The sequence below is a fragment of the Camelina sativa genome, chromosome 16 (genome assembly GCF_030686135.1).
Source record: "Camelina sativa cultivar CO46 ecotype springtype chromosome 16, ASM3068613v1".
Taxonomy (NCBI): domain Eukaryota; kingdom Viridiplantae; phylum Streptophyta; class Magnoliopsida; order Brassicales; family Brassicaceae; genus Camelina; species Camelina sativa.
This window is the reverse complement of record NC_141895.1, coordinates 19,027,040-19,052,213: the sequence shown is the minus strand read 5'-3', so window position 1 is coordinate 19,052,213 and position 25,174 is coordinate 19,027,040. Positions and strand designations below refer to the sequence as shown.

At 31.4% G+C, this 25,174-nt stretch overlaps 1 protein-coding gene, 1 long non-coding RNA gene and 1 pseudogene across 2 annotated transcripts; 1 reads left to right on the top strand and 2 right to left on the bottom strand.

Annotated features, from left to right (window-relative positions):
* Positions 1-10,561: 10,561 nt before the first annotated feature.
* On the bottom strand, positions 10,562-13,086 carry LOC104750705 (transcription factor TCP12-like). Its single transcript, XM_019238069.2, has 2 exons — positions 11,088-13,086; positions 10,562-10,999 (listed from the first exon to the last, which is right to left on the bottom strand). Exons 1-2 carry the CDS (start codon positions 12,058-12,060, stop codon positions 10,896-10,898), a joined length of 1,077 nt encoding a protein of 358 aa, XP_019093614.2. The 5' UTR covers positions 12,061-13,086; the 3' UTR covers positions 10,562-10,895.
* Positions 13,087-18,023: 4,937 nt separating this feature from the next.
* LOC109129515 (F-box/kelch-repeat protein At5g51250-like) lies at positions 18,024-19,304 on the bottom strand (annotated as a pseudogene).
* LOC147925721 (uncharacterized) lies at positions 18,418-19,610 on the top strand. The gene is made up of 2 exons (XR_015585345.1): positions 18,418-18,508; positions 18,601-19,610. It is a non-coding gene; the product is annotated as an uncharacterized LOC147925721 (long non-coding RNA).
* Positions 19,611-25,174: the final 5,564 nt, after the last annotated feature.

Here is a 25,174-nt window from a genome sequence, read left to right as displayed (position 1 = left end):
TTTCCTGTATCATATGATTATGTTTTAGTTCTTTCGTTACTACTGTTTTTTTTTCTTCTTTTTGAGTCGTTTTAAAGTACTGTATATTTTACATTGTAGTATATATCTTACATTGTAAATTATTGTTGACAAAATAACAGTTGAGAGATTATTATATTGACCAACAAAAATGGGCGTAATTACATAATTTCTTGACCTTTGAAAGTGAATATGTAGGCATTTATAATGTTTTAAAATTATTATATTTACATTCATAACAAATGAACACAGTCTTTAAAGATATAAACCAACAAAAAAAAAATATCAAGTGGAGAACATTAATAGAATTAGATCATGAGAACGAATAATATCTTCACGATAATAACACCTACATAAACAAAATCTATAGAGATCAATTATTAGTGTACAAAAGATAAACCATAATTGTGGAGTATTAAAGGGAAGTAAAACTAATGCATCAGGGTTTCTTAGAATTCAAGGAATGAAAAAAGAGGCATGATTGCAACTTAGCAATTATGAAAAAATCTTTGACACTGTCAAAATAGAAAATTAAAAAATCTTTGGAATAATGAAACCTTTGATTACAAAGCTTTGTAATCAATGGTATTTGTATTTGCAGCAGACGATTGCAATAATTCATATCGTATTTATAGGTCTAATTATATCGACGTGTGAACAGAGTAATTAAAGAGTTATCGATCCATTGCCTTTACATGTGCTCTGAGAAAATTGATACTGCGTCGTGGACTTTTTAATGATACCACGTTCCACATATTACTTTTTGTATGATATTTTCTGATAATAACATTTTTTTTCTTTCATCAGCGGTTGACTTTCATATATTCAATGTGTTTGATAATTTGTCTTCTCGCACATTCTATACCATATTAATTTTTATATATTACTTTTTAATTTCTATATTTTAAAATCAATTTAATAATATGATCTTACTATATCATGGATAATTTTGTAAGATCACATAATTTAGTTTTATAGAATCACATAATTTTACTATCAACTCCCGTTTTAGACGTTTAGCTAGGTATCATTTAGGCGCTAGACATCTTGAACGTCTGAACGATCAATTCGATTGCCTTAAGTCATATAAATATTTTCTCTATTTTTAACTATACATATTTAAATTCCGAATTATAAACATATTTTACCGTTTGTATTTCATTTGATTTTTTCTTTTAAAGTAAGAAAGGAATTCCAGCTCTTTATAACTTGGATTGTGAATCTCTCATAGTGAAGAAAAAAAAGATGATGAGACGTAAAATTGATTAAAGGTCTTCCAATGCACGAAAGAGGTTTCCTGAGTGGATTTTGGAACTGGTGGGCATTGTGCAATTCCAAACCAGCCTTTTAACTGTGTATATCTTCTCTTGCACTAATGTTGAGTGCTCTTGATATGATTGCACACTGGTAATAAGAACATCAATTTTTTTTTTCTTGTATTCGACAGTTCAGTGTCACGATTCCTTAAAAACAAAATGCAAACAATATTAATATCTATACTATCCATATTATAAAAGTCAAATGCCAAGAACCTCCATTCATGAAAGATCGTTAACTCAGTGGCTGCCTTCTAGACAATTTATTTAAATATATATCTAAATATTTTAAAAATATATTGTGAATTACAAGGAAAAAATATCTAACTTGACATTGCAATCAAAACATTTCTAGGAATTCAAATGTAAAAGTATGATTATTTTGTTATTATGTTACTAACTTACATATTCTAAATGTGTACAATTGTAAAATGATAAAACATACCAAACCGATGTATCTTCCAACAGTCTATGCTGTAAAAATTAGAGCGTGACCTAATGATGAACAGTCGTGTTTTGGATACAATCTCTCAGATGTTAATGCATGATATCTCTCTCATCTTAATTTCTCATATTACAAACAAAAAATCTAGGGAAAAAACTAAAAAAATACGTCATCTAATTTTTTTTGGACGTTTAATACTTGTAGTTATTAAATTGGACAAAAATACATGGTTTAATTTTTGTTGTCTGAAAAACTCATCATTTTATTTATAATGGTAGATCCATACTTACGACTTAACAGTCGTTAACACTAATGACGGAATTGTTAACCAAAGTTAAAAGATAACCTCACTTGTAAATAAAGACATTGTTGCCCTTTTATTGTTCCCCAAATCGATTTGGGATCTAAGAACTCTATAAGCAAAATTTTCTCAAATCCCGAATGGTTTCTTTGATTAGCTCAGCTTCTTTGGTTAGGGGTTTGGCTCATTGCTCTGTTTTATATGTTGGGTAATACTGCTGCTGATTACTTTTGTTGTTCGTTGGAGTAGCTTTCTAAGTTTTTGAAGTTGCCTCCAACTATTGCTGGTGTTACTTTGCTTCCACTTGGTAACGGAGCGCCTGATGTGTTTGCGAGTATAGCTGCTTTGGTTGGTTCGAACAAAGGGGAAGTGGGTCTTAACAACGTCTTGGGTGGTGTCGTATTTGTAACTTGTGTTGTTGTTGGGATTGTTTCGCTTTGTGTTGCGGACAAAGAAGTTAAGATCGATAAAAAATGTTTTATCAGAGACTTGAGTTTCTTCCTTTTCACATTGGTTGCTTTGATGGTGATTTTGATGGTTGGTAAGGTGACAGTGGATATCGCTTTGAGGTAATCAAAGAACCCATTCGGGATTTGAGAAAAATTTGTTTCAGGGTTTTTAGATCCCAAATCGATTTGGGAAAAAATAAAAAGGTAACAGTGTATTTATTTGAAACTAATTAACCACGTGGGGTTATTTTTTAATCATAGTTAACAATTTTGTCACTAATATTAACGATTGTTAAGTCGTAAGTATGAATCTACCATTATAAATAAAATGATAATTTTTTAGGACGACGGAAATTAAACCAAGTATTTTTTGTCTAATTTAATAACTACATGTATTAAACTTACAAAAAAAATTAGATGACGTAAATTTTTTCCCAAAAAATCTCTGAAAAGTTGAAAGAAACCACATTGCACTTAAACCCATACGATCCTAAATGAAATATATATATATATATATATATATATAACGCTTATAAAAGTCCAATATCCGAAATACATAAACTTGAAGACACATAGCACCACGGTAAAAATACATTAAACATATAGGTTTTTTGTTTCACAGAAACTTTGATTTTTGTCATAGAACAATTTATAAAGTTATGTTGTTAAATGTGTTTTTAGAATGAAAATTTCGTATAAAGATTTGAAAATTGAAATTTCATCATCGTTACCAACTTGGTCCAAATGGGTAATTTAGTTGGGTAACTAGTGGTGGGTTTAGTCAAATGTGTGTGTTAAAAAAAAAAAATAAGAGATAGTATATATCATGAATTAAATCCCAAATATATTACATTATTGAGTGAAAATGAAATGAATTTGTTGTTAGTCATGCATCACACTGACTGTGGCTGAACTCACCTTACTTTATCTTTCTTTGCTCAACCATTTCTTTTCTATTAGATGTAATCACAAAACAAAAACCTAAACTGATCTATTAAGACAATTCTAAGTTAAGAATGTCATTATGGGTAATAATTTTAATAGAGAATTTGTTAGCAATATCCATTTTGAAATACAATTTTTTTTAAAGATCTCTTTTTGAACATTTTTATTTTTGCTCTTTCTTACAAAGTCACCATATGTTAAATTAGTTTTTAGAAATTTTTGTTAGATTCAGATTCTCTATTTTATGTTTAGGGTATAGTTTTAAGAGGATAAAGGTATTTAGAGTTTAAGGTTTAGAATTTAGTCATTTTGTATATTAAAAATAGTATTTTTGAAAATAGACAATATGAAAAAATATTTTTAAAAAGTGTCATAAAAAGGTATTTTATTTTTAAAAATACATTTTTTTAATGTACAAAATGACTAAATTCTAAACCCTAAATACTATTATCCTCTTAAAACTATACCTTTATTCTCTATTTTATATTCAGAGTATAGTTTTAAGAGGATAATAGCTTAGAGAAAAAATAACAACGATTCAAAAGTTAAATTTTATTATGAAGCTATACGTAAGAGACACAAACAGTTGATATAGATTTTTTTACGTGTTGATCTCATCATATTGCTTCAATATGTATATGTGTTGTAAGAGTTAGGCACAAGGCTCCGTACGAGCTGCAAGTCTATGGAATCTAGAAGCAGCTACATTTTGTCAAAAGATCTCTCTCTCGACATCCATATCTCATTATTCTTCCCTTCTTTCCAAATAAATAAAAGTACTTTTACGTTCTCTACGTCTTTAGTTAGTTTATTGCCTATTAAAACAAAAAACGCAGGCAAGACAACATTTTGTTCTCCAATATTTCAATAATCCCCATCAGTAAAAAAATTCTATTATTATTATTAATTATTTAGCTAAATATGTGACAAGTCACAATTTTCTTCGCATTAAATTTTTGGAAATATCCGACTAAAACTGACAAAACATGTATATATAAAAAAAAAAAAAAAATCTCTTCAAATGGAGACTTTCTAAACTGGTTCTGATCGTGTGTAACCAAAAAAATTATCTGGCTCTGGTCCCAATCTCCCAAGTCTATAAAGAAAGGGTAAGAACACTAGTTTTGAATACAATCCATTTGTGGTCATAATTCCTAAAGAGTTTTTAAAATCTTTTGAGCAATGATTTGATTGTTAAAAATAGTTTGAATTGTATAATCCATTTGTGGTAATAATCTAAGATATATATATATATATATATGTATATATATATATATAAGTTTTTTGAGCAAATAAAATATAAGTCCAAAGAATTATCCAAAATCTGATTGGACATAGCTCGAAAACCCCATGCTTGTGTCTGCAAAACCGATCGACTCTACTATGTAGCTTTTTTACTTTTTTCTAAATTTATTTTTCTTCTAAAACAGACATAGTAAAATCTTAGGACACATTGACACAATGTAGCCTACTTTTTTTTTATATCCTTCTTTAATTCCTCCATTCTGCTCCATGTTTTAAAGGCTTTTAATTGAGAGTGAGGTTTCCTAGCTCATTCAACGTACCTCTGTGTTTCTTCCTCTGCTTCATTCTTGTCAGTTCTTAATAGATTTCCTACTCAGCTTATATACAACACTCTACAAAATATATGATTTTAGTAGTTACAGATACACCGATGATCAAGGTTAGGCGCTCCTGAGAGATAGGAAAGCAAGGAGGCAGGAGATTACATTTATAGGTTAGTATATATTCTCATGTTATTCGTAGCTAGATCTGAGCAAAGTCTCTTTTGGTTTTCTCCTTGAATACATAAACTTCTAAACTTGAAAATAAATAAATAACCTCAAACATATGTTTCTTTTACGCTAGTTTAGACCAAAGAGAGAAGATCTGTCAACTAAATATGCACAATTTTTCAATATATGTGTTCAAATTTTACAGTCTACACGTCATGTTTTTCCGTTGTTCGTTATATTGGCTTCTAAAGTTTTGAAATACGCAAAATATTAAAAGAGGACCTAAAAAAGAAGATTGGCCAAATATCTTATATAGGAATAGAGATGTCAAATGGTCCATAGTCCGTTTGTAAATTGTTTTGTATAGGCAGAAGTTGGACAGTCTCAAATGGATAATGGTCGAAATAGTGGACATACCCAATAAAGACCATGTCCAAATGGTCATGTCTATGGTCACTGCTCATTTCTCTTTTTTGATCTAAATGATGTTTCTTCATTTCATTTATGATCTCTCTGTTTTTCTATACTCTACTTTCTGATCTAAGTTTATATTTGCAATTGCGTTTTTGATTTCGTTAGTCCGCTGATTCAATATCTAAACTTTAAGGATCTGTTTCTGATTGTTGTTGTGTTGCTGATCTGATGATGATTCCATTCTTAAAAAACATCAACAATAAACTCATACGGACCTATTCTCATTACAAAATATCAAACCCAAAGTCACAATCTTAACAACAAACTTAAGTCAAACTCAAATTAGTCTGCTGATTCAATCTCTAAACTTTAAGGATCTGTTTCTGATTGTTGTTGTGTTGCTGATCTGATGATGATTCCATTCTTGAAAAAACATCAACAATAAACTCATACGGACCTATTCTCATTACAAAATATCAAACCCAAAGTCACAATCTTAACAACAAACTTAAGTCAAACTCAAATTAATTGTATCAAAGCCAAACTCAAATAAAATGTATCAAAGCCAAACTCAAATAAAATGTATCAAATCCAAACTCAAAATGTACCGAAGCCAAACTCAACCATCAACAATAGTCCCTTCTTCCTCTTCAAAACACTTGAAGTCATCACCTACAATTTTCAAATCAAGATAATTAAAAATTCATCACCAATATATTTCAAATGCAATAAAATGTATCAAAGCTCTTACCAATCTCTTCAAATCCACGAAACCAATTCCTTGCACAAATCAAAGCCTGAACATTGGTCAGTAAAAGACAACTCTTAAACTTATGCAAAACTCGACTGCCGATACTAAAAGATGATTATGATGCAACTGTTGTGATTGAAATACTCAAGACATCACATGCCATTGATGCTAATTCTTTAAATCGACTTGCATTGTCTTTCCAATAAGCAATCACATTCAAACTCCTAAACGCAACCATCTACACAGGCTCATCCAAATATGTGTCTAGTGGAGATTTTCCATTAACACCAGTCTTTTGTGAAATGTAAGAATAAAACCCCTGAGATAATACACACATAAATTAAGTCACAGCAAATGAGCTGTATAGGCAGATGTAACTTTCAATAGTTATAGCTCTCCAAAGATCTGTTGTGAGACAAATCCTACATGCGATTTTAGTTAAGACTTCCTTCAACTTCTTTTTCTCCTTCTCGTAAATCTTGAAGACACTATTGTGTTTCTCGACCAAAATTCTATAGCTGGATTAGCATAAGTAAAAGCCTCTCTAATCTTTTCATATTTAACAAACGAATATGGGAGATATTATGCTGAATTAAAGCCACCACAATCATTTCTCGAAAGATCATCATATCCATCTTCCTATTACTTCTAGGTGTACTCCCATAATTTTTTGAATAAGATTTATAGTGATGATTCATGGTATTATAGTTCTATTTCGACGCAGATTCAAGTAATAAGTCTTCTCACAATGTTTACATTTAACACCAGTTGTACCATCAAAATTAATTTCTCCTTTGGTGATGTATTTCCAGCATTTAGCATAAAGTCTACTTGGATGATGATCACTGAAATGAAGTTGGATGATACTCTAAAAGTGAACGTCAAATCCAAACTTGGATGATACTCTAAACCCCACACACACAAAAGTTAATGATAAACATAGACTAGTAAACTAAGCAAACGCAGGAATTACTAGTATATGCTCATGAGATACAAAATCAAAAGGGGAAAGCTCACGTACGTCAGAACCAGAGAGATGGATCCCTAATTTCTTTCATTTGTTGTCTCCTACTCAAATCGCTGAAATTTTTCACCATGTCTATTGTCCTTCGCTTACGTGGGGCATCTCAGCAGACTTTTTTGGTGGATCAGGTCGACGAAGCTATTCGTTTCTACACCACCGCATTGAGTACTTTGGTGGTAAATCGATCGCTTACCTCTGCTGAGCTCAAAATTGCTGAGCAACAGTTCGACTTTCTCAAAAGTCCACTCAGACGTACCTGAGTTTTCCCCTTTTGATTTTGTATCTCATGAGCATATACTAGTAATTTCTCCATTTGCTTAGTTTACTAGTCTTTGTTTATCATTAACTTGTGTGTGTGAGAGGTTTAAAAATATCATCCAAGTTTGGATCTGAAGTTAACTTTTAGAGTATCATCCAACTTCAGTACTGATCTGAAGTTTGTTTTTGTGTGTATATTTGATCATCATCCAAGTTTAGTGTATCAAAATCCATTTTTCTGGTATAAAACAACAAACTTGAGTCAGTTTCATGAAAAGATCAAATATATCAAATCTGGTGCAAAACAAAAGCTAATTAGGAAAATATAACCTATAATAGGAATCAGTTTCTTACGATACATTGCAATAGTTAGGGGGGACGTTATTAAATACTATATTAATGGTGTGATTATATAGAGGTGTAAGATTTTTCTAGTTTTTGGTTTATTAGTTTTGATATAATTTCAAATCATACAGAAGTAGTAATTCGATTTGGTATTTAGTATTTATTTGTTCGGAAGCAACTTTGTTAATTAGACAAAAAAAGGTTCGTTTGGCTCGGTGTTGACCAAAGATAATATTACTTTATTTTATTTATTTTGAGAAAAGTTTAGATTAATTATTACAAATAAATATAGCACAAAACTCTATAACAAAATATACCACAAAAAATTATATAACAAACAAAAATCAGAAATTATATAACAAAAAATTATGATATATAGTTTTTTCATAAAATTATTGAATAGCTTAAATTTTCAACTGTTTATCAAAAATAAATAAATAAATCAACAATTTAATATATTTTTTGGTCAACAACAGTCAATGCTGGTTAATGCCAATTTCCGGCGAACAGAACATCGAAATAAATAGCTACATAGTGTTTGTAATTTGTTAGTATACTCCATGTGATGGTTATTATACTTCGTTTAGCTAATAACTTTTCTTAATAAATTGTGCATGTATGATGACTGTGTGACATCTTTAGCTGGCAATCATCTTTCTTATTAATTTTTTAATTTTTTTTTTTATCTACTAAATATCCTAATAATGAGCTGCAATCATTTTTCCCTTTCCTTTTATATACACTAAGTGTTTGTATGTTAGTAAACTTGATTTTTGGGCCTACGGGCCCATATTGTATATCATTGGTTATCGCTGGCATGTAGCTTCGTGTAGTAGCGGATGATTTACTGATATGCTTTGACAAATCAGTAGATGCATGGAGGTTCTGCCATCCAAGCAGGGAGAAATAAAAGAATCTCGTTTTAGATTGATTAGTCTTCCGAAATTAAAAAAAGATCGAAAGCTGTGCTAAAACTATATACATCCACAAATTAAACTAATAAAAATTAACATCAAACTAAAAAGTCTAGTAAAAATACAAATCATAAGCCGAAAGCTAAAAATATTAAAACTAGAGCTTATATAAGATCTTTCTAGCTTGATAACGAAAATATTTAGAGGCCTAATTATATCATATATATAGTAACTTTGATTGTTGCCAGAACTCTGAACTGTGACACGTGAATTAGGTTTGATAGACATGTTTAATTTATGATCGACAATCACTTCTAGTGTCTCATCAATTTTCATAACCTAATAGGTTGCTTCTTCATCTCTAACTCGATTTGAAGCACCACCATATACTTCTATTGATCAGGAAATAGAGGGTACTAGAAACAAAATAAAAGAGAAGATTTAACAAAAATAAATCTTAGAACCGAAAAAACTTTGAAGACTTTAATAGATAGAAATCTACGGTTTTTGGAAATCCAACATAATACTAACGGTGTGTTGGGCTAGTGGTTTAAGTGTAGGAGTTGGATTCATGTGTTCCCTTATTCCATTTATGGTGGGAGGGATACTTTACGCCATGTTATAAAATATTACCAAAACCTAGTATCACAATAGAGGGAGATTAGCATCCAAGCTCGAACTCCTCTTAATTAACAAAGAAAAAAAAGAAAAAAAAAACCAACATAATACCAAATCAAAAATAATCAACTGATAAACATAAGATAAATTTTAAAAATGCCACTAACAAAGACAACTGAAGAAAGAAAACAAACAAACCATCGAAATTAGTCATAAGTAAAAGTCGAAATTAAAATGAAAATGGAAGACGCATAAGTATCACAAATAGAAACTCGAAAAGACGAGAAAAATAGGAGCCAACGTCACTCAAAAGTTGCAAAGAAGCCGACGCCAACGAAGCACAAAACGTCGGAGAAACTCTAGTTCTCCTCTCTCCTTCAAGATATATACGGCGAGAGAGATTAGTTTTTTGAATTCCTTAGAAAGTGTATTCTCTCTGAGAAATTAAATAACTTTCACTGGACCCAACTCAAGTACAAGAAAAACAATGATTGAGAGTTTGGTAGAAAAATCAACATAGTGGAAGTTGGAGTATTCTGTCCTATAACCCAATGTTTTTTTATGTATACAATATATATTTATCAAAGAACGATTAATCCATATCCAAACAGTCTCGAACAATTAGCTACTCCATCTATTTCACAAATAGTATCATTTTATAAGTTTTTATTTAACAACCAAATTTCATTTTACATTTCTATTGTGATTTGTACACTTTCATTCATCCTAAAATTAAATCTACTTTTTATTGAATTTAAATCACTAATTACTTATTAGATAGGGACATCTATGCATGATTTATTTAAAAAAAAAAAAAATCTTACCCGATTAATACCATTATTTGTTTAAACTTCCTAGTAAAACATGCTGGCGATGACGTATATGAAAAATAATCACGCAGATGTATAATCTATAAATACCACCTAAGTGGTTTAAGACTCAATAAATAACGTTGTGTGAATTATGTCGCTTGACTAAAAATTGTGCCCATCACAATCTTCTATAAGTTTGTTTTGTGCTTGTCAAATGTCTTTGAACTTTCCCAATACTCATATATAAAAAGGTACTTATTTGAACTAACTACATAATTAAGACAACCAACAACAAGAATCAATGCCAAAGAATAACAAACTTGCTAGAATCTTAGGTAAATGAAACCACAAAAAAAGTTTAGAATTTATAGATATCCATCAATCAAGCAGTCCAAAGCCTCAAACAAGTTAGGCAGACCAAACCATCTAGTTCACACATACAGATGTCTACATTTATATATATGTGATAGATTTGGCTCAGTGAGGCTCTTATGTTGATGCATAGATTATAAACTCCAAGTACCTCAGAAGGATGGAGTCTCATGAGCATCAGTAGCAGAGATAATCATATAGAGAAAAAGATGAAATAGGGTTTGTCTCCTCATCTACCGATGCTATTGAAGCTGTGTTGTGTTCATTTGGTGCTACGTTTCCTGGAATTAGCAAACAATAATCAAGACTGGATTAATTAGGGTTTAAAATCAACACATTGTTGTTACTTGATATATAATGAAGTAGTACCTCTTATTGAGCTTAGACTTGTGTTAGATTCCTCGGAGTCTCCAAAGATGGAAGAGGAGCTAGAGTCACTGGTTAGTCCAAGAAACTTCTCTATGATGCTCACAGAACCCATTTGATACTCTACCATGTTCACATTAGTACTCCGTTCTTGTTCTTGACTTTTCCCTTCTATTGCTTGTTCACCGTTGGTTATCTTGATCTCTCTTGTTCCTTGATGAGGATCTGAGATTGTTTCCGAGGTGTCAGTTAGTCCTGAGAATCTCATCTTCATCTTTGTCATCGTTCTCTCTCTTGCTCGTTTTCTAGCTCTCTCTCTCGACTCTTTCATCTTACAAGAGCTCTCCATCGTCTTTGTTCTTCTTTTTGATACTTTCACTTTCAGAATCTGATCATCCTTTTCCTTACCATTAGCCGGGACATGCTCAGCATCTCCTCCTCCTTCCGATGCAGCCACACTTTCTTTAAGTTGTTTGATTGAAGCCTTTGATTTGGAGAATAGCCATTCGATCGTCTTGCTGGCCTTGTCGAAACCCAACATGTCTTGAAGATCGAAAAACCTGCGAGCAATCTGAAGAGACAGCCTCATCCTCCGGTCTCTAGGACCTTGAGCCGTACAGATCTTACTATGCCTGTCTCTCTTTTTGGCCGTTCTTCTCCGTGGAACCGTTTCTGAGGTGGTGTCCTCAACGCACTCCTCATTCTTCTTCTTTTTCTCAAGCTTCTTGCAAACTTTTCTTGGAGATTCAAAAACATTTGCTGCTGCATCTTGCTCCTGTAACAAGAATTGGCTTAACAAGAACGATTCATCAACATTATCAAGAAAATCTGGAGAGAAAGGAAATGAAGGCAAAGGAAAGTGATGGTGAGAACTAGGGCTTTGAATGTGAGTAGTGAAAGAAGGAAGCATGGTTGCTTGATGGGGACTGAAGGGATCAAAGAGATCATAGCCATTGGTGTCTAGAGAAGGAAACATTAGATTGAAGAAAGAAACAGGTAACAAAAACAGAATCTTCTTTTTTCCGTTCTTCACTTAAGCCCTTTGGTTCATTAGTGGGTGTTCTTCTTGTGTGCTATAAAGGTTGATAGCTAGAGGAAGATGGACAAAAGATATTGTAGAAAATATATATAAAGCATTATATGTTTTTAATTAACAATACACAAATCTAAATAGATTACTACTGAAGTAAAAAAAATAGATTACTACTAATATGGATTGTTCGGTCGTTACTAATATGGATTAGTTCTTCCGGTTGAGGTGACCCTACCTTCTGCTTCAAAAGTCTGTCCAAACCAAACAGAGAGAAAATCTTATAAAGTTCACTATTACTAATTAAAGTTTTCAAATTAACTGAATCTAGTTTTCTTTTACTAATGTAGAATATGAGTAAAACTATACATCTTTAAATAGTTTTGGTATGTATGTATATATTATCTTCATCCTAATAAATTCTGTGGAATAAAATACATATATTAGCTTTAAATAACATTTACAGAACATAATACAAAAATATATAGAAGAGAATACTGAAATTCTCTATTGTTAAAAATGGTAACTATGAATTAAATTTTACTCTCCGTATAGTAGGATTTGTTATAATATAATTATTATTAATTTACATTAGATGCAACTGATGAAAAGATTAATAGTTCGGGCTATGTTGAGATTGAAGCCCTTGTTTGGGCTATGCGCTGTACGATTGGAGTGGATAACCAATCTGTTGTTTTTCTCACCGACTGCTCCGACTTAGTGAAGATGGTGTCTTCGCCTTTCGAGTGGCCAGCTTTTACGCCTTATTTGGAAGACATACAGGCGGATAAAGAGGAGTTTGTTTCCTTTTCTTTGGTTTATGTCCCTCGCTCTCAGAATGGTAAAGCGGATAATTTAGCGCATCGTGTTTGCACTCTACCGCACTTAGTTACCTATGTAAACAATATTCCTACGCATTGGCTTGTTTGAGCCAATCTTGTATTTTGTTGTCAAAAAAAAAAAAAAAAAAAAAAAAAAGTTTGGTGTGGGAGGCATGATAAATTTTTCTTATACTTCATTACAGACTCAAAAGTTAGATTGTATGATTGAGACCGGAGAAGTGGCCAACATTTGCATCAAAGCTAAGTGAACTTATAGTATTGAAAACTCATTATACGGAGTTCAAGTTAGTCTACAAGGTTCATGCGAACAATTAATTATGTATTCTTCTTATACTGGGTAGTTGCTAACTTGCTGATGCATTAAGTAATAAAAAGTGCTTTAATTGAAAAAAGGGGATTAGTAAGTGTGGTGTAGATGGGATAAAGGTTAAGCTGGAGGTTGTGGGAGTTGTAGTGATTAAGGGTAATGAAAAAAAAGTGGTGAAAGCTAAGAGAAGAAAAGTGGGAAGAGAAATCGAAAGGGACCAAGTCTAGGCCTATTTGTTTATCCCTTCACGTGGGCGTTGCTTTGTTGTTTGATAGCAACCCCATCTCCTTCATTTTCTCGGTTCTGCTTTATTGGAAGATAATATTGGCATCTTCACAATTTTGGCATCTTCATGTTATATATAAAGATGGAGAATACTATTATTAGTATTTTTTATTTTATTTTTATGTTATCTCATTTCTGAGATATTTGGATACATTCTGTGTTTAATAGGACTATAAAAAATTCATCTCCTATTGAATTTAAAAGGAAGAAGACATGTATAATTCCACGATAGAAATAATTATATTTCATCTTAGTATGTGTTACAATAATTAATTTGGTATAAACCAATTTGTATTAGAGAGAGATCGATTTTCTTCTGAATAGTTCTTTTAATTTGGTCAATGAATATGCATATGAGTTACTTCGGACGTAACACTGCAAGTGATTCTTGAATATAATTTTCGTTAGGACTTAGATTCCAATTTCGATCTAAGAAAATGATATCAATTAGAAAATAAAAAATACATACACTCCTATAACTTATATGATGTTTCGGTCATGGATTTTATTATCACCAAAATTAAGAATTACAATCCTCCTTTGTTTTCCGCTATACGAAGATGAGAGAGAGCAAAGACAACATATAAAAATTAAAAAAAAAATTAAAAAATGAAAACCCTGCTAATACAAACGAGTTTAAATATCATTAACTAGTGAACACCCTTAATTTAAAACTTTATATATGGGATGGATTTGTAGCTGCTATATTGAAATAGAGAGTTAGGTTATAATGTTAGTGCCCCAAAAAAAAAAAAGAGGGTTAGGTTATAAATGGTGCATTAAAATACTCAGTATGGATCTTCAAAATAAGTTGTCACTAGAGGAAGAAGTCTAAACAAGAACATACGCAATTGCAAAGCATGCCTGGTTATATTTGTTACCTTTTTTCTCTAAAGAAGTTCATTGTCTTATTAAGTAATTAATTTTTTCTAGCAAGCTTTTCCTATATATATGTATATCGTTTTCTTGTTGTTTGACAAAAAAAATATATTTGTATATCGACGATTCGTGATCGGCTGAAAAAACAGTCGACATCTTTGTTAATTTATTTCTTCAGATTTCTGTATTCGAAAATTCTAAATCTATCTATAGACTATAGTTTCTTTATGCTTCATGTATGGAAGAAAAAGAAGAAGGAGATGTGATTGGCGGAGAGAAATATAGGTAGGGAGTTAGGGCTAGGACTTAGAAGAGACAGACACAAACTGAGCCTACAAAACTTATAGACTTCTATTTTATTAATACCTACTCTCTCGTTGCATTTCCTTTGACTCGCTGACCACTTCTCACCCCATAGATGTCCACGTTTCATTTCACCATACAAAAATGTTACAGAAATAATTTGCTAAATAACATTTTTAAAGCTTTTTTCTGAATCTGTTGAAATAACACATCCACAAATTTTTCTTGAAGATTTAGTATTTTCATTCTTCTTGTATAAATTTAGTATACAATTGACATAAAACTTATATGTGTTATAACAATTGTAGTTCAAACATTACTTTTTCATGACATAAATTATTTCCAATATTGTATATATTTTTCAATATTATAAATTATCCCAAACATTCTAAAATTTCGCAAAATAGGTTTTTCAAAAGCTTTTAGAAAATTGCATGTATATCGTAAATAAAAGATTCTTGGTTTCAATAAACCCTACATATATCGTAAACTAGTACCCAATATATATATGCAATATTATGAACACTACTCTTTTTTTTTCAATATGATGTTAAGTTAATTCAAGAAAAATAAAAATTTGTTACAGGAGATACAAAAGTTGCTGAAAGTATTTAGAAGTTTATATTACATGAATCTACTGCAGAAGTCTTGATGCAAAACCAAGCCCTTAAGCCTGCTTCGTATATGAACTCCAAATCGTAACATATTGTTCCCTTCAAACCAAAAAGAGAAAGTGTAATATCCCATTCCGGTAGCAATAGTCTAAGAAGAAGAAAAATTAAAGCGAAAAATCATTAACATGTAAAAGTATAAAAAATTTAAAAACTATTTTATTTAAATGAAAACATGAACACTTTTTGGGACGTGTTTAGAAAACTAAAAGAGTTATTTCACCTCATATATTTAGATTATTATTTACCGCTGATTTTTCAATATAAAATATATTTTTAAGGTCAAAAATATAATCTAGTAAATATCAACAATGTGTCAATCTATTTCTCATATATTTTATTTTTTCTCACTTAAAATTTGACGCCAAAGTATATCACACCAACAATGTTAAAATTAACTGTCTATTTTTGTTCATGTCATTTTCACTTGAATTTGCTATCTACAAAACTATAGGTAAAAAAATATTAAGAATAAATAAACTTCCATCATTTTAGAAGATAATAATATCAGTAAGAATATTTTGTGCTAAAAGTTCAACTATGTTTTAAGAAATGTTACTTGGGCTAAAACACCGAGTTTCTTTTTCTCCATCAAATCCTTTGGATGATGAAAATATATTTTGAGTTTCTCAAATAAAAGATGAGCAGATATTTTTGTAGGGGAAATCTCTCATCCCACACCTATATATATGTGTACCACTATGATCAATATCGTTTTAATAAAATAATAATCATACCTTTGGTTTTTCGGTTTGATAATTTTAAGGAATAAGTAAAGCAAATATTCGATTTTTTTTTTTTCATGGGAAAAAGTTGCAAAGTAGCTTTAGAAATGTTTTAGATCTGCTTTTATAAAATCATCAGTTTGTAACACTACTAAATCAGAAAGAGAGACCCCTCAGGGCTGAGTTTCACAAATACAATCATATATATATATATATATATATATATATATATATATATATATATGTATTTGTGAATATAAGAATGATAATATTATAAGAGTTATGTATATGCAATTTATTGGACTTTCAGTTTCCAAAAATTATCTTTGATACCTACTTTTCTTTTTTATAATTCATTTTAATCTATTGTAATTTATAGTTCTTAGATTTTTATTGAACCGCTCAAGGAACCTACATATGTATTTTCATTTTAAACATATAAATTATATTCCAATACCTATAGTCTTAGGCACATATATATGCTTAAGGAATATTTTCTTAAAGAGTTAAATTCTTATAGCTGACTATAGAGATTGTGCAAATTATATCTCTGTTTTTTTTCCTCATTTAAATTTGCTAATTAGAAGATATTTTAGTTTTAACTGTTGAAAACTGTGAAAACCCACATTGTCAAAGTAAAAGAGAAAGAAAATGAGCTCAAAGTTTGTCATCTCAGGAGCTAATGATGATGAATCTTATAACATGACACACATATCCTCCAACATATTAATAATTATGGTTAGGTAGAAATTTCTGATATGATCAGTCAAGAATAGCATGTACGTATTATATGAGTTTGAACATTTGTGATGATATATTGACCGCATTATAACAAACCAGTATATTAATTGTTTTGACTTTTGATCTATCAATCAAATAAAACTTACTGAATTTATGTAAACTGTATAATAACATTGGCCACGTCAACTACTTTTCAAGAAGATCTCAAATTAACATATCCCTTGAGTAGTCCAGAGCCCATATATACAATAACATGCATGTATTATTTGGGAATTGGACATATTACATTTTCACCATTAGATTGGGGTCAAACATCACTTTCTAATACAGTAAATTAAGTGGCAACAAAAATATAATTTCTTTAGCAAATAATTTGTTTTTACATGTTAGCTGTTCCTTAATGATGTGTGTGTATGTATGTTTATTGTGGTTAGAAGTGAAAAAAAAAAAAAAAAGATCATGTTAGATATTGAATACTATCAACAACTATTTTGTCATGTTATACAGAAACGACATCATATTTATTAGCACATTTTTGTTGGCGTCTATATAGTTATTTATTGTTGTCTCAAATAGTTGGTTATTTAAGTCCTTTTTTTTAGCAAAAATGATATTTTGATCACTTAGAAATAAGACGCTATAGAATCTAATTAATTACTCATTGTAGTGCTAGACAAGGTTTGTAGGTGTAGTTATATGTCTTCTTCTCAACTCAATAAAATCATCATTTACATAAACATTCACACAATCACACTCCACACCCGAGGTCGGATGGAAGCTTATATGTGCTAGAAATACTCCTTAGTTCAAAAGACGGCTGAATTGGACTCTATCATTAGTTGTGATTTCGTATACAGGTAATACAATCAGTTGAAAGAAGTTTCATTAGTTGCAATGCAAGAGACGAGTCTTCGGTTTTAAATCTCATTATTTTTGTCGGACGTACGGCTCTTTTCGTTCTTTCTTCAAAATGTGTTGCCTCTAGGAATGCAATTAAGAAAACTCAGTCTATTCAACAAGTGACATCAAACGATAAGTGAAATAAAAGATAAATCATTCATCATAGTTTGCATACACCAAAAAAAAGTGTAGGCATTCCAAATAAAAAATAATATTACCAAAAATAATAACGTTCAAGCCTTGTGACCAGTAATCATCAAACAGTAGCAGCAAGAACCTTCACGAACTTATATGTTATAGGGACTGTAAGCACATGATCACACCACATCATCTTAATTTCTGCAAATGCAAACTTATAATTTCTGCACATAAGCACATGATCACACCACTGTAAGCAAGAACCTTCCCCCAAATTTCATTATTTTTGCGCTTTATAAGCTTAATTTCTGCACACCAAATCATCTTTTGAGATTCACCAAACAGCACGCAAGGCAAATTCTTGTCCCACAAAACGATCATCTTTCCACCATAATCAGCCAATCTAACTAAAGCAGCAAATGCAAACTTAGGTAGTCCTACCAAACCATTTAAATTTCTCCACAAACCTACTTTGGTGTCTAACCATCTTAACCCACCGCTAGAAACAGCATACAAAACGTTCTCTATCTCGCAATAAGGACCTGAATAACTTAATTCACTCACCCCTCGCCAAGGCCAGTGCCATCTACCGTCTTTGGAATTGTAAGTAACCACCTCTTTGTCAGTCACCACGTGGATTTTTCCATCAATACATGCACTTTGGGAGTAAACTTTGCCGTCTATTTTTCTGCAAGGAATGGGCTGACAGGATCCCAAGTTTGTGTTAATATGTCGAACACTTGAAACGATCTCTTCAAGTACTTAGAATCACCATCTCTGTAGCGTCCTGCTAAGTATATCTTTTGATCAAGGACGCTAGCAGAAAATGACAGTGGCTCCACCCGCAAGCTTGGAGCGTGGCGCCACGTGTGAGACCAGCAATCCAAAGTCCAGACACTAGAAGAGATCTTTGGGTAGATGGAGCCGCCAATGTCGTAAATATTAGAACCAACGGCCACTAGACTCAGAGAATGCGCAGGAGGAGAATGGAGGATTGGAACTGAAACCAAAACATACCCTCTTGACTTCTTTTTCTTTTCTTTTTTTCTTTTTTTTTTGATAATGACTTCTTTAACTTATTAGTGTCATCGGTTAGGGTTTGGTCAGGTTTCCGACAAAGCGTGAACCAGCTAGGGTTCTTAGATGGATAGAACTGTAAACACACATAGAGACAACTCTCTGTTTGGCCCAAGAGTGACCGGACTTTGTAAAGCTCCTGCGAAACTAGGAGCGATCGAAAGCTCTTGGAGACAAGGGAGAGGATTGGATAGTACAATCTTGGGACACGTGCAAGGCAGCTCAATATCAATTCATCGGGAAGTGATTGATTTGTGATCGATTGTGGCGTCGGCGACGGCTTCTTCTTCTTCGTCGTAGTCTCCGGAGACCAAATTGACATTGATGGAATAATGAACGAGACGAAAACGTATGTGTGTGTAAGTGTGTTGACAGGAAAAATAATCGAAATCTAGGGCAACCGTTTATTCTTATACATTAGAAAATGGGCTTAGACTTCTTATTGGATAGGAGGCTTTTAGTTTTATAACATATAGTAACTGGAAACCCTGGTCAAGAAACAAATGGGCTTTTTCGACATATATTAATTTTCTATTTTTCTTTATTTCTTTTCTAATGTTAAATTCAAAAATATGTAATTAGGGTGATTATTCTGAGGTGAAACATTTTTTTTTCCGTAGTCCCTATCTTTATAATCACTGTTTAATATATATATATATATATAACATATATATATATATAGAACTAGTTTTGTTTTTACAGCCATACAAATAAGGGTTTGTTTGCATACTAGTACATTTTGAAAACTTAATTGGTAAACTAATACATTTACAATTCAAAATTAGAAAAACAGGTGTTGTGTAATAGAGAATGTGTGAAATAGGAGAGATTGTGGGACATATGCTTGGATGAGAAGATTACCAAAAAGGTATTTGTGTGGGTGAGAAATAAAGATTTTTTTCTTTCAATCATAATTATTCAAATAATTGTTAATATATATTTTTTTAGAAATTTTCTTGGATACAAAAAAAAATCTATATTTTTTTCTTTACAATTTGATATTAATTTTATTTAATAATTTTTAAATATATTATATACATCTTTTGTATCCGTACACCTTATTTAGTGTATAGATGTTTATACACTTTATTAAGTGTACAAACACATAATATTAAGTGTACAGATGTAATTTAAACAAAACCATTGTGATATAAATATTTGAAACCCTAAGAATTAAACAAATTACAAAAATTAAATTTGTACACTTAATAATGTGTACGGACATCTGTACACTTAATAATATATACGGAATTCTGTACATTTAATAATGTGTACGGATACAAAATTTGTAAAAAAAAAATTAACATTATTAAATAAAATCATCAAACAAAATGCATATCAAAAAAGAAAAAAACTTAGATTTTTATACATCTTTAAAATTTTAGAAAACCAATTTTAATTACCCAGCATTTTTGTTTTTTAAGATTGTTGGGAACATATTAAAAAAAAAAAAAATTAGAGTCTAAATGGCATGTGTTGTAAATATGAAATGTTGATGAGGCTTCAAAAGTCTTGTGAACAGTAGAAAACAGTAAAAAATATGGAATTTGCTAATTGTAAATAGTGATTGTACTATTTCTACAATTTTGTTTTGAAAACTGTCTATTTTGCCAAATAACTCTATAAATAATAACATAAATTGTAACTGGAACCATTTTTATGACATGTAGTTTCAGACATTTCACGTTTTTTTTCTTTTACATTATCAATTTATTATAAATAATTCAGTAATTGAAGAAAAAAAAAAGAGGTCACAATTTAACTCCAAAAAAAAAGAAGGCATGGACCGAAGCAATGATGAAAATTGCATGTGGAACGAGACGTCGGATTGAAGCAACGGCGAAGTCTTGAGTATATATATGAAATGTACGATCTGTTTCTCACGCAGACACACGCACACACACATTGTGTGTTTATAATTTACTCACACGATGTAAACAGTCGCAGTCACATGTATATGCATATGTACATGCAAATTAATCATGCATGGTAACAATTACATTCGTGTTCGTGTGGTACCAAAACAAAGAGACTGGAAATTTCTTGATTTTCCTTCTCCCCCCATGGATCTTTATAATGCTTCAATCGACACTTTCCATGGATCTCTATCTCCTCTATCTGGTCCATATAATAGACCCCTTTTCATAGAACCGTAGGTTCGCTGTTATGGAAGACTGAGAGACTTGTTGATTAATTGGTGTTGTAAATCACCACAAATATTTTTATGAATGGAATATATATCTCTGTGCTAGAACATGAGCGTTAATATTTAAAAGCCATGTGATTATCGACTTATTAGCGCTGGGCTTATTAGTAACTGATTTTGAATCAAAACCAATACTTTATGTGTATAGGGAGCATGGGGTTGTAATGATAACGGGAGTGTGACAATGATGATTTCCTTCTCCTGATGTTAAAGACATTTTTGCCATTTTAGTATATTTTCATTTAGAGACGAAAGCACAGTAGATAGTAAGATTCAGTTTCACTTTCGACTCCACTCCATTCTTTTTATGCATGCTTCTATGTAACTTCTACAAATAGAGTACAAGGTTTATTTATTATAATTTTAATACATTAGTTTCACGATCAACTTGAAAGTGTCGATACTAAATTTTAAATCCACATGTTTTTTATATATCCCTTCTCTCTATCCCATGGTCCAATATATGTGAAAAAGTATGTATTAATTTCTTATGAAAGTATGATGCTAAACAATTATTTTAGATGATTTCGTTTGATAAAATCTAGGTTGATGGAGAAATTAATCTTTGGACTGTTTTATTAGTATCAAATCAGACCGTTAAAAAAAAAAATCAGTAGAATGACAAATGGCAAAGCAGAGGTCTTTCGGTGCGTTAATCAATAGACTGAGCGAAGCTTGTTATTTAACTGTGTATACTACGTGTATCGTGTGATCAGGATGATCATGGTTAAAACACAAGTTGAATAGGATGCTAATGAGAAGGTTAAATATGATTAAGGAGCCATTATTACCTATTTTTCATATTTATATTTTTGTCTCCTTTGTATAAAAATTAGTTGGTTGCATAGAAGTCAAGAGTGTCACCACTGCTTTGTCAAAATGATAGCAAATAGACTGTTTGGGGACACATATAATGGGAGAATGTTTTGGGGGATTATATGTTTTGACTATCCCTAAAACATTATTTAGAACAGGTTAATTATGCATTATGAAGACGTACCTTTTTCAGACCAGACATATATACAAAACTCATAATGTTTTTATCTATGACTAAAACCGCATAAGTTTCTTGCACTTTGCTTTGTTTCTTCCTTGTTCTCCACTAAGACTTACTCTTCAAAATCTTCATCAGATTATTGTCCTCTCTATCAAGAAAAAAATAGACCGGTAAGATTACGATTATAGTGCCGTAAGATGTTGATTCGTGAGCCTGTCATTGATTTCACCAAACAAAAATTTATAGTAGTATACGTGTCAATATTTTGTAACACTTGAATATGTGGATACTGCAGTTTAGAATTCAGTTGAGTTAGGAAGGTGTATTAAGTGAAACTGCAAGTATGTTTTTACAATTTCTATGACATATATATATATATATATATATATATATATATTCCAATGTCTAAAAATGTCAATAGACATTACACATAGTCATCATACAAGATTTATACATACATGCGTATGATGATTGCAAATATGTTAATGATCACATACGTTTTCCAATATGTTTTGAGACATTCATCGTTCCACACATTCCCGTATATAGACTGCGACATTTTGATGAGCCAATTATATTAGGCTTCGACTTACAATATGGAAATATTCTGTAATTTAGACGACTATTTAAAATTGTTTGTTATGTGCTTGTTATTAAAACCAAAATATATATATATATATATATATATATATATATATGTATGTTTTGGAAATAAATAAATATTTGGTATTTTTTTTGTGGAGTATATTTCAAAATTTTAGAAAATAAATTGACACAATCTGCATTTATAAATTATATACACACACATGAGACCTAGCTAACTAAACGTAATCATATGGTAAAAGTGACGCAATATTCTTGGGCAAAATTCGTCGATTAGTGGTGATTGATGTGCTTATGGTTAGTGGTGGTACAAGGATCATTTGTCATTTGAATATGTTAATTCAATATAATTTTTTTTCTTTACACATAAAGTATATATAGATGTGAGAAGAAAAAAAAAAGAAGAAGCGTAAATGGACTTCTGAGAAGGTACGAAAGAAGAAAAAGAATAGGGGACCAATAGACCCATGCGTGTGACCCGATACTGACCCTTTGTTCTTTTTTTCTTAGTGGAAGTAAACTAACTGATGCACCAAAAATAAGTAAAGGTAAATGAGACGACACTATATGTATCAGTGGTTCATGTTTGAGAATGTTATGATTTATGAAGGCTCCCAACAAACCCGTCGATAGAACATTAGCTTGACAGACATGAAAGAATTTGGGGATTCTTGTGTCCTTCTTTTCACATAAGTTTATTATCTTCAGATATACATCATTAGAAAAAAAAACTATTCAAATATATAGATGAGCATGTAATATTTTCTATGGGTCAGTTTTGCATATTTAATAAAACTAAAGAAAAACTTCCGGATACAATTTTCCGTCTTAAAATTAACATAATCATTAAGATTCAGAATAAAAGATAAAATAGATCTCTCGAATAATAATTATTTCACATTGGCGATAATATTAATATGTCGAAAACCTCCAAAATGGATCTTGAATACGGACTTTGAACTTGCAACTCGCAAGTCACGAACTTTAATTCGAATAAAAAAAACGAGCCAAGTACGTATGTATTACGCGCGAGAGAGATAGAACAAAGTGGTAAAGAGAGGAAAAATCAGAAGATGGCATACTATCAACACTTTCCGATTTCAACAACTCAAAATATGAATCCCTACACCTGGTTCATATCTACACTAAGATTAACTAAGTATTCTAAAGAAATACAAAACCTAGTTCATCATTATCCGATAAACCTGAGCAACACTAAATTAAGGCAAAATCGATCTCTCAAACCATCTGATTAGTTCTAATGAGCAACACTAAATTATACCAACGTGTTTCAAATACACACAATCACCATTCCCAGTTTCCCACTACTTTGGAGACCTTGTTAAATAAATGAATTAATCCAGGCATACTTTATTGGCTCATTTTTTTCTCTCGAAACCCTCAACTTGATTCCATATATAATTTTTTTTTCCAGATTCCAATACTGAAAAGAGTCTTAACAGTTACGAAATTTCAAGAACATAACACATTCATAAAGATTTTTTTTGGTAAATTTGTTTGGTGATAATAACCTTGTTTGTAATATATAATCCATCAAATATGTTTGGGAATGAGGTAGAATACTCTCTACATCAAAAAATTAAATCAGTTATGAGAATTTCCCAAAAAGGAGGAATAAAGACATACTTGGATCTCGCTGAAAAGATTCATGGGTCAAAAGCCCAGATTTTTGCTTTTGTCAAGGATTGATTACATAAACGAGTAAATCCATGGTCTTCAAAATTCCTCTCGAAAGGAGGGAAAGAAATTCTTATTAAGGCGCAAGCACAAGCCCTTCCGACATATGTAATGTTGTGTTTTCTATTGCCAAAAGCAATATGTTCCAAATTAACTATTATTGTAACGCCCGCGAACCGTCCTATGCTCCGGACGAGGACACAGATAGCCCGCGGAACGTTACAGTTGGGAACCGCACCCAGGTGGTCTGGTCGAGGGACGGAAACTGCAGCTTCCCGACCAATCTTCCTGGACGTGACTCAGCCCGTGACCGAGGTTCGCTTAGGCTTTGCAACCCTCGCGGTCCTGGCGCATTGTGTGGCCCGGACAAGGCCAATGTATCGGATGCAACTTGCCATATTTCCCAAAACCGAATATATTACTTTAATAAAATATTACATTGAAAATCAATTTATCAAAGCAATATACATAAATAGTCGGATACTTTCATAGAATACATCTTAGGAAAATATAGGGTTTTACAAAAACACAGAAAATCTCTATCCGGCACTCTAAAGTTTGCTCCAGCTCTAAACTCTTCCTAGACTTCCAGCAAGACAAATAATTATCATGAGTAATCTAAGAATACTCAGTGAGCCTGGGTACCCTTTTCCTAAACATGCGTTCTACTTTTCCCCGCCCCGACTAT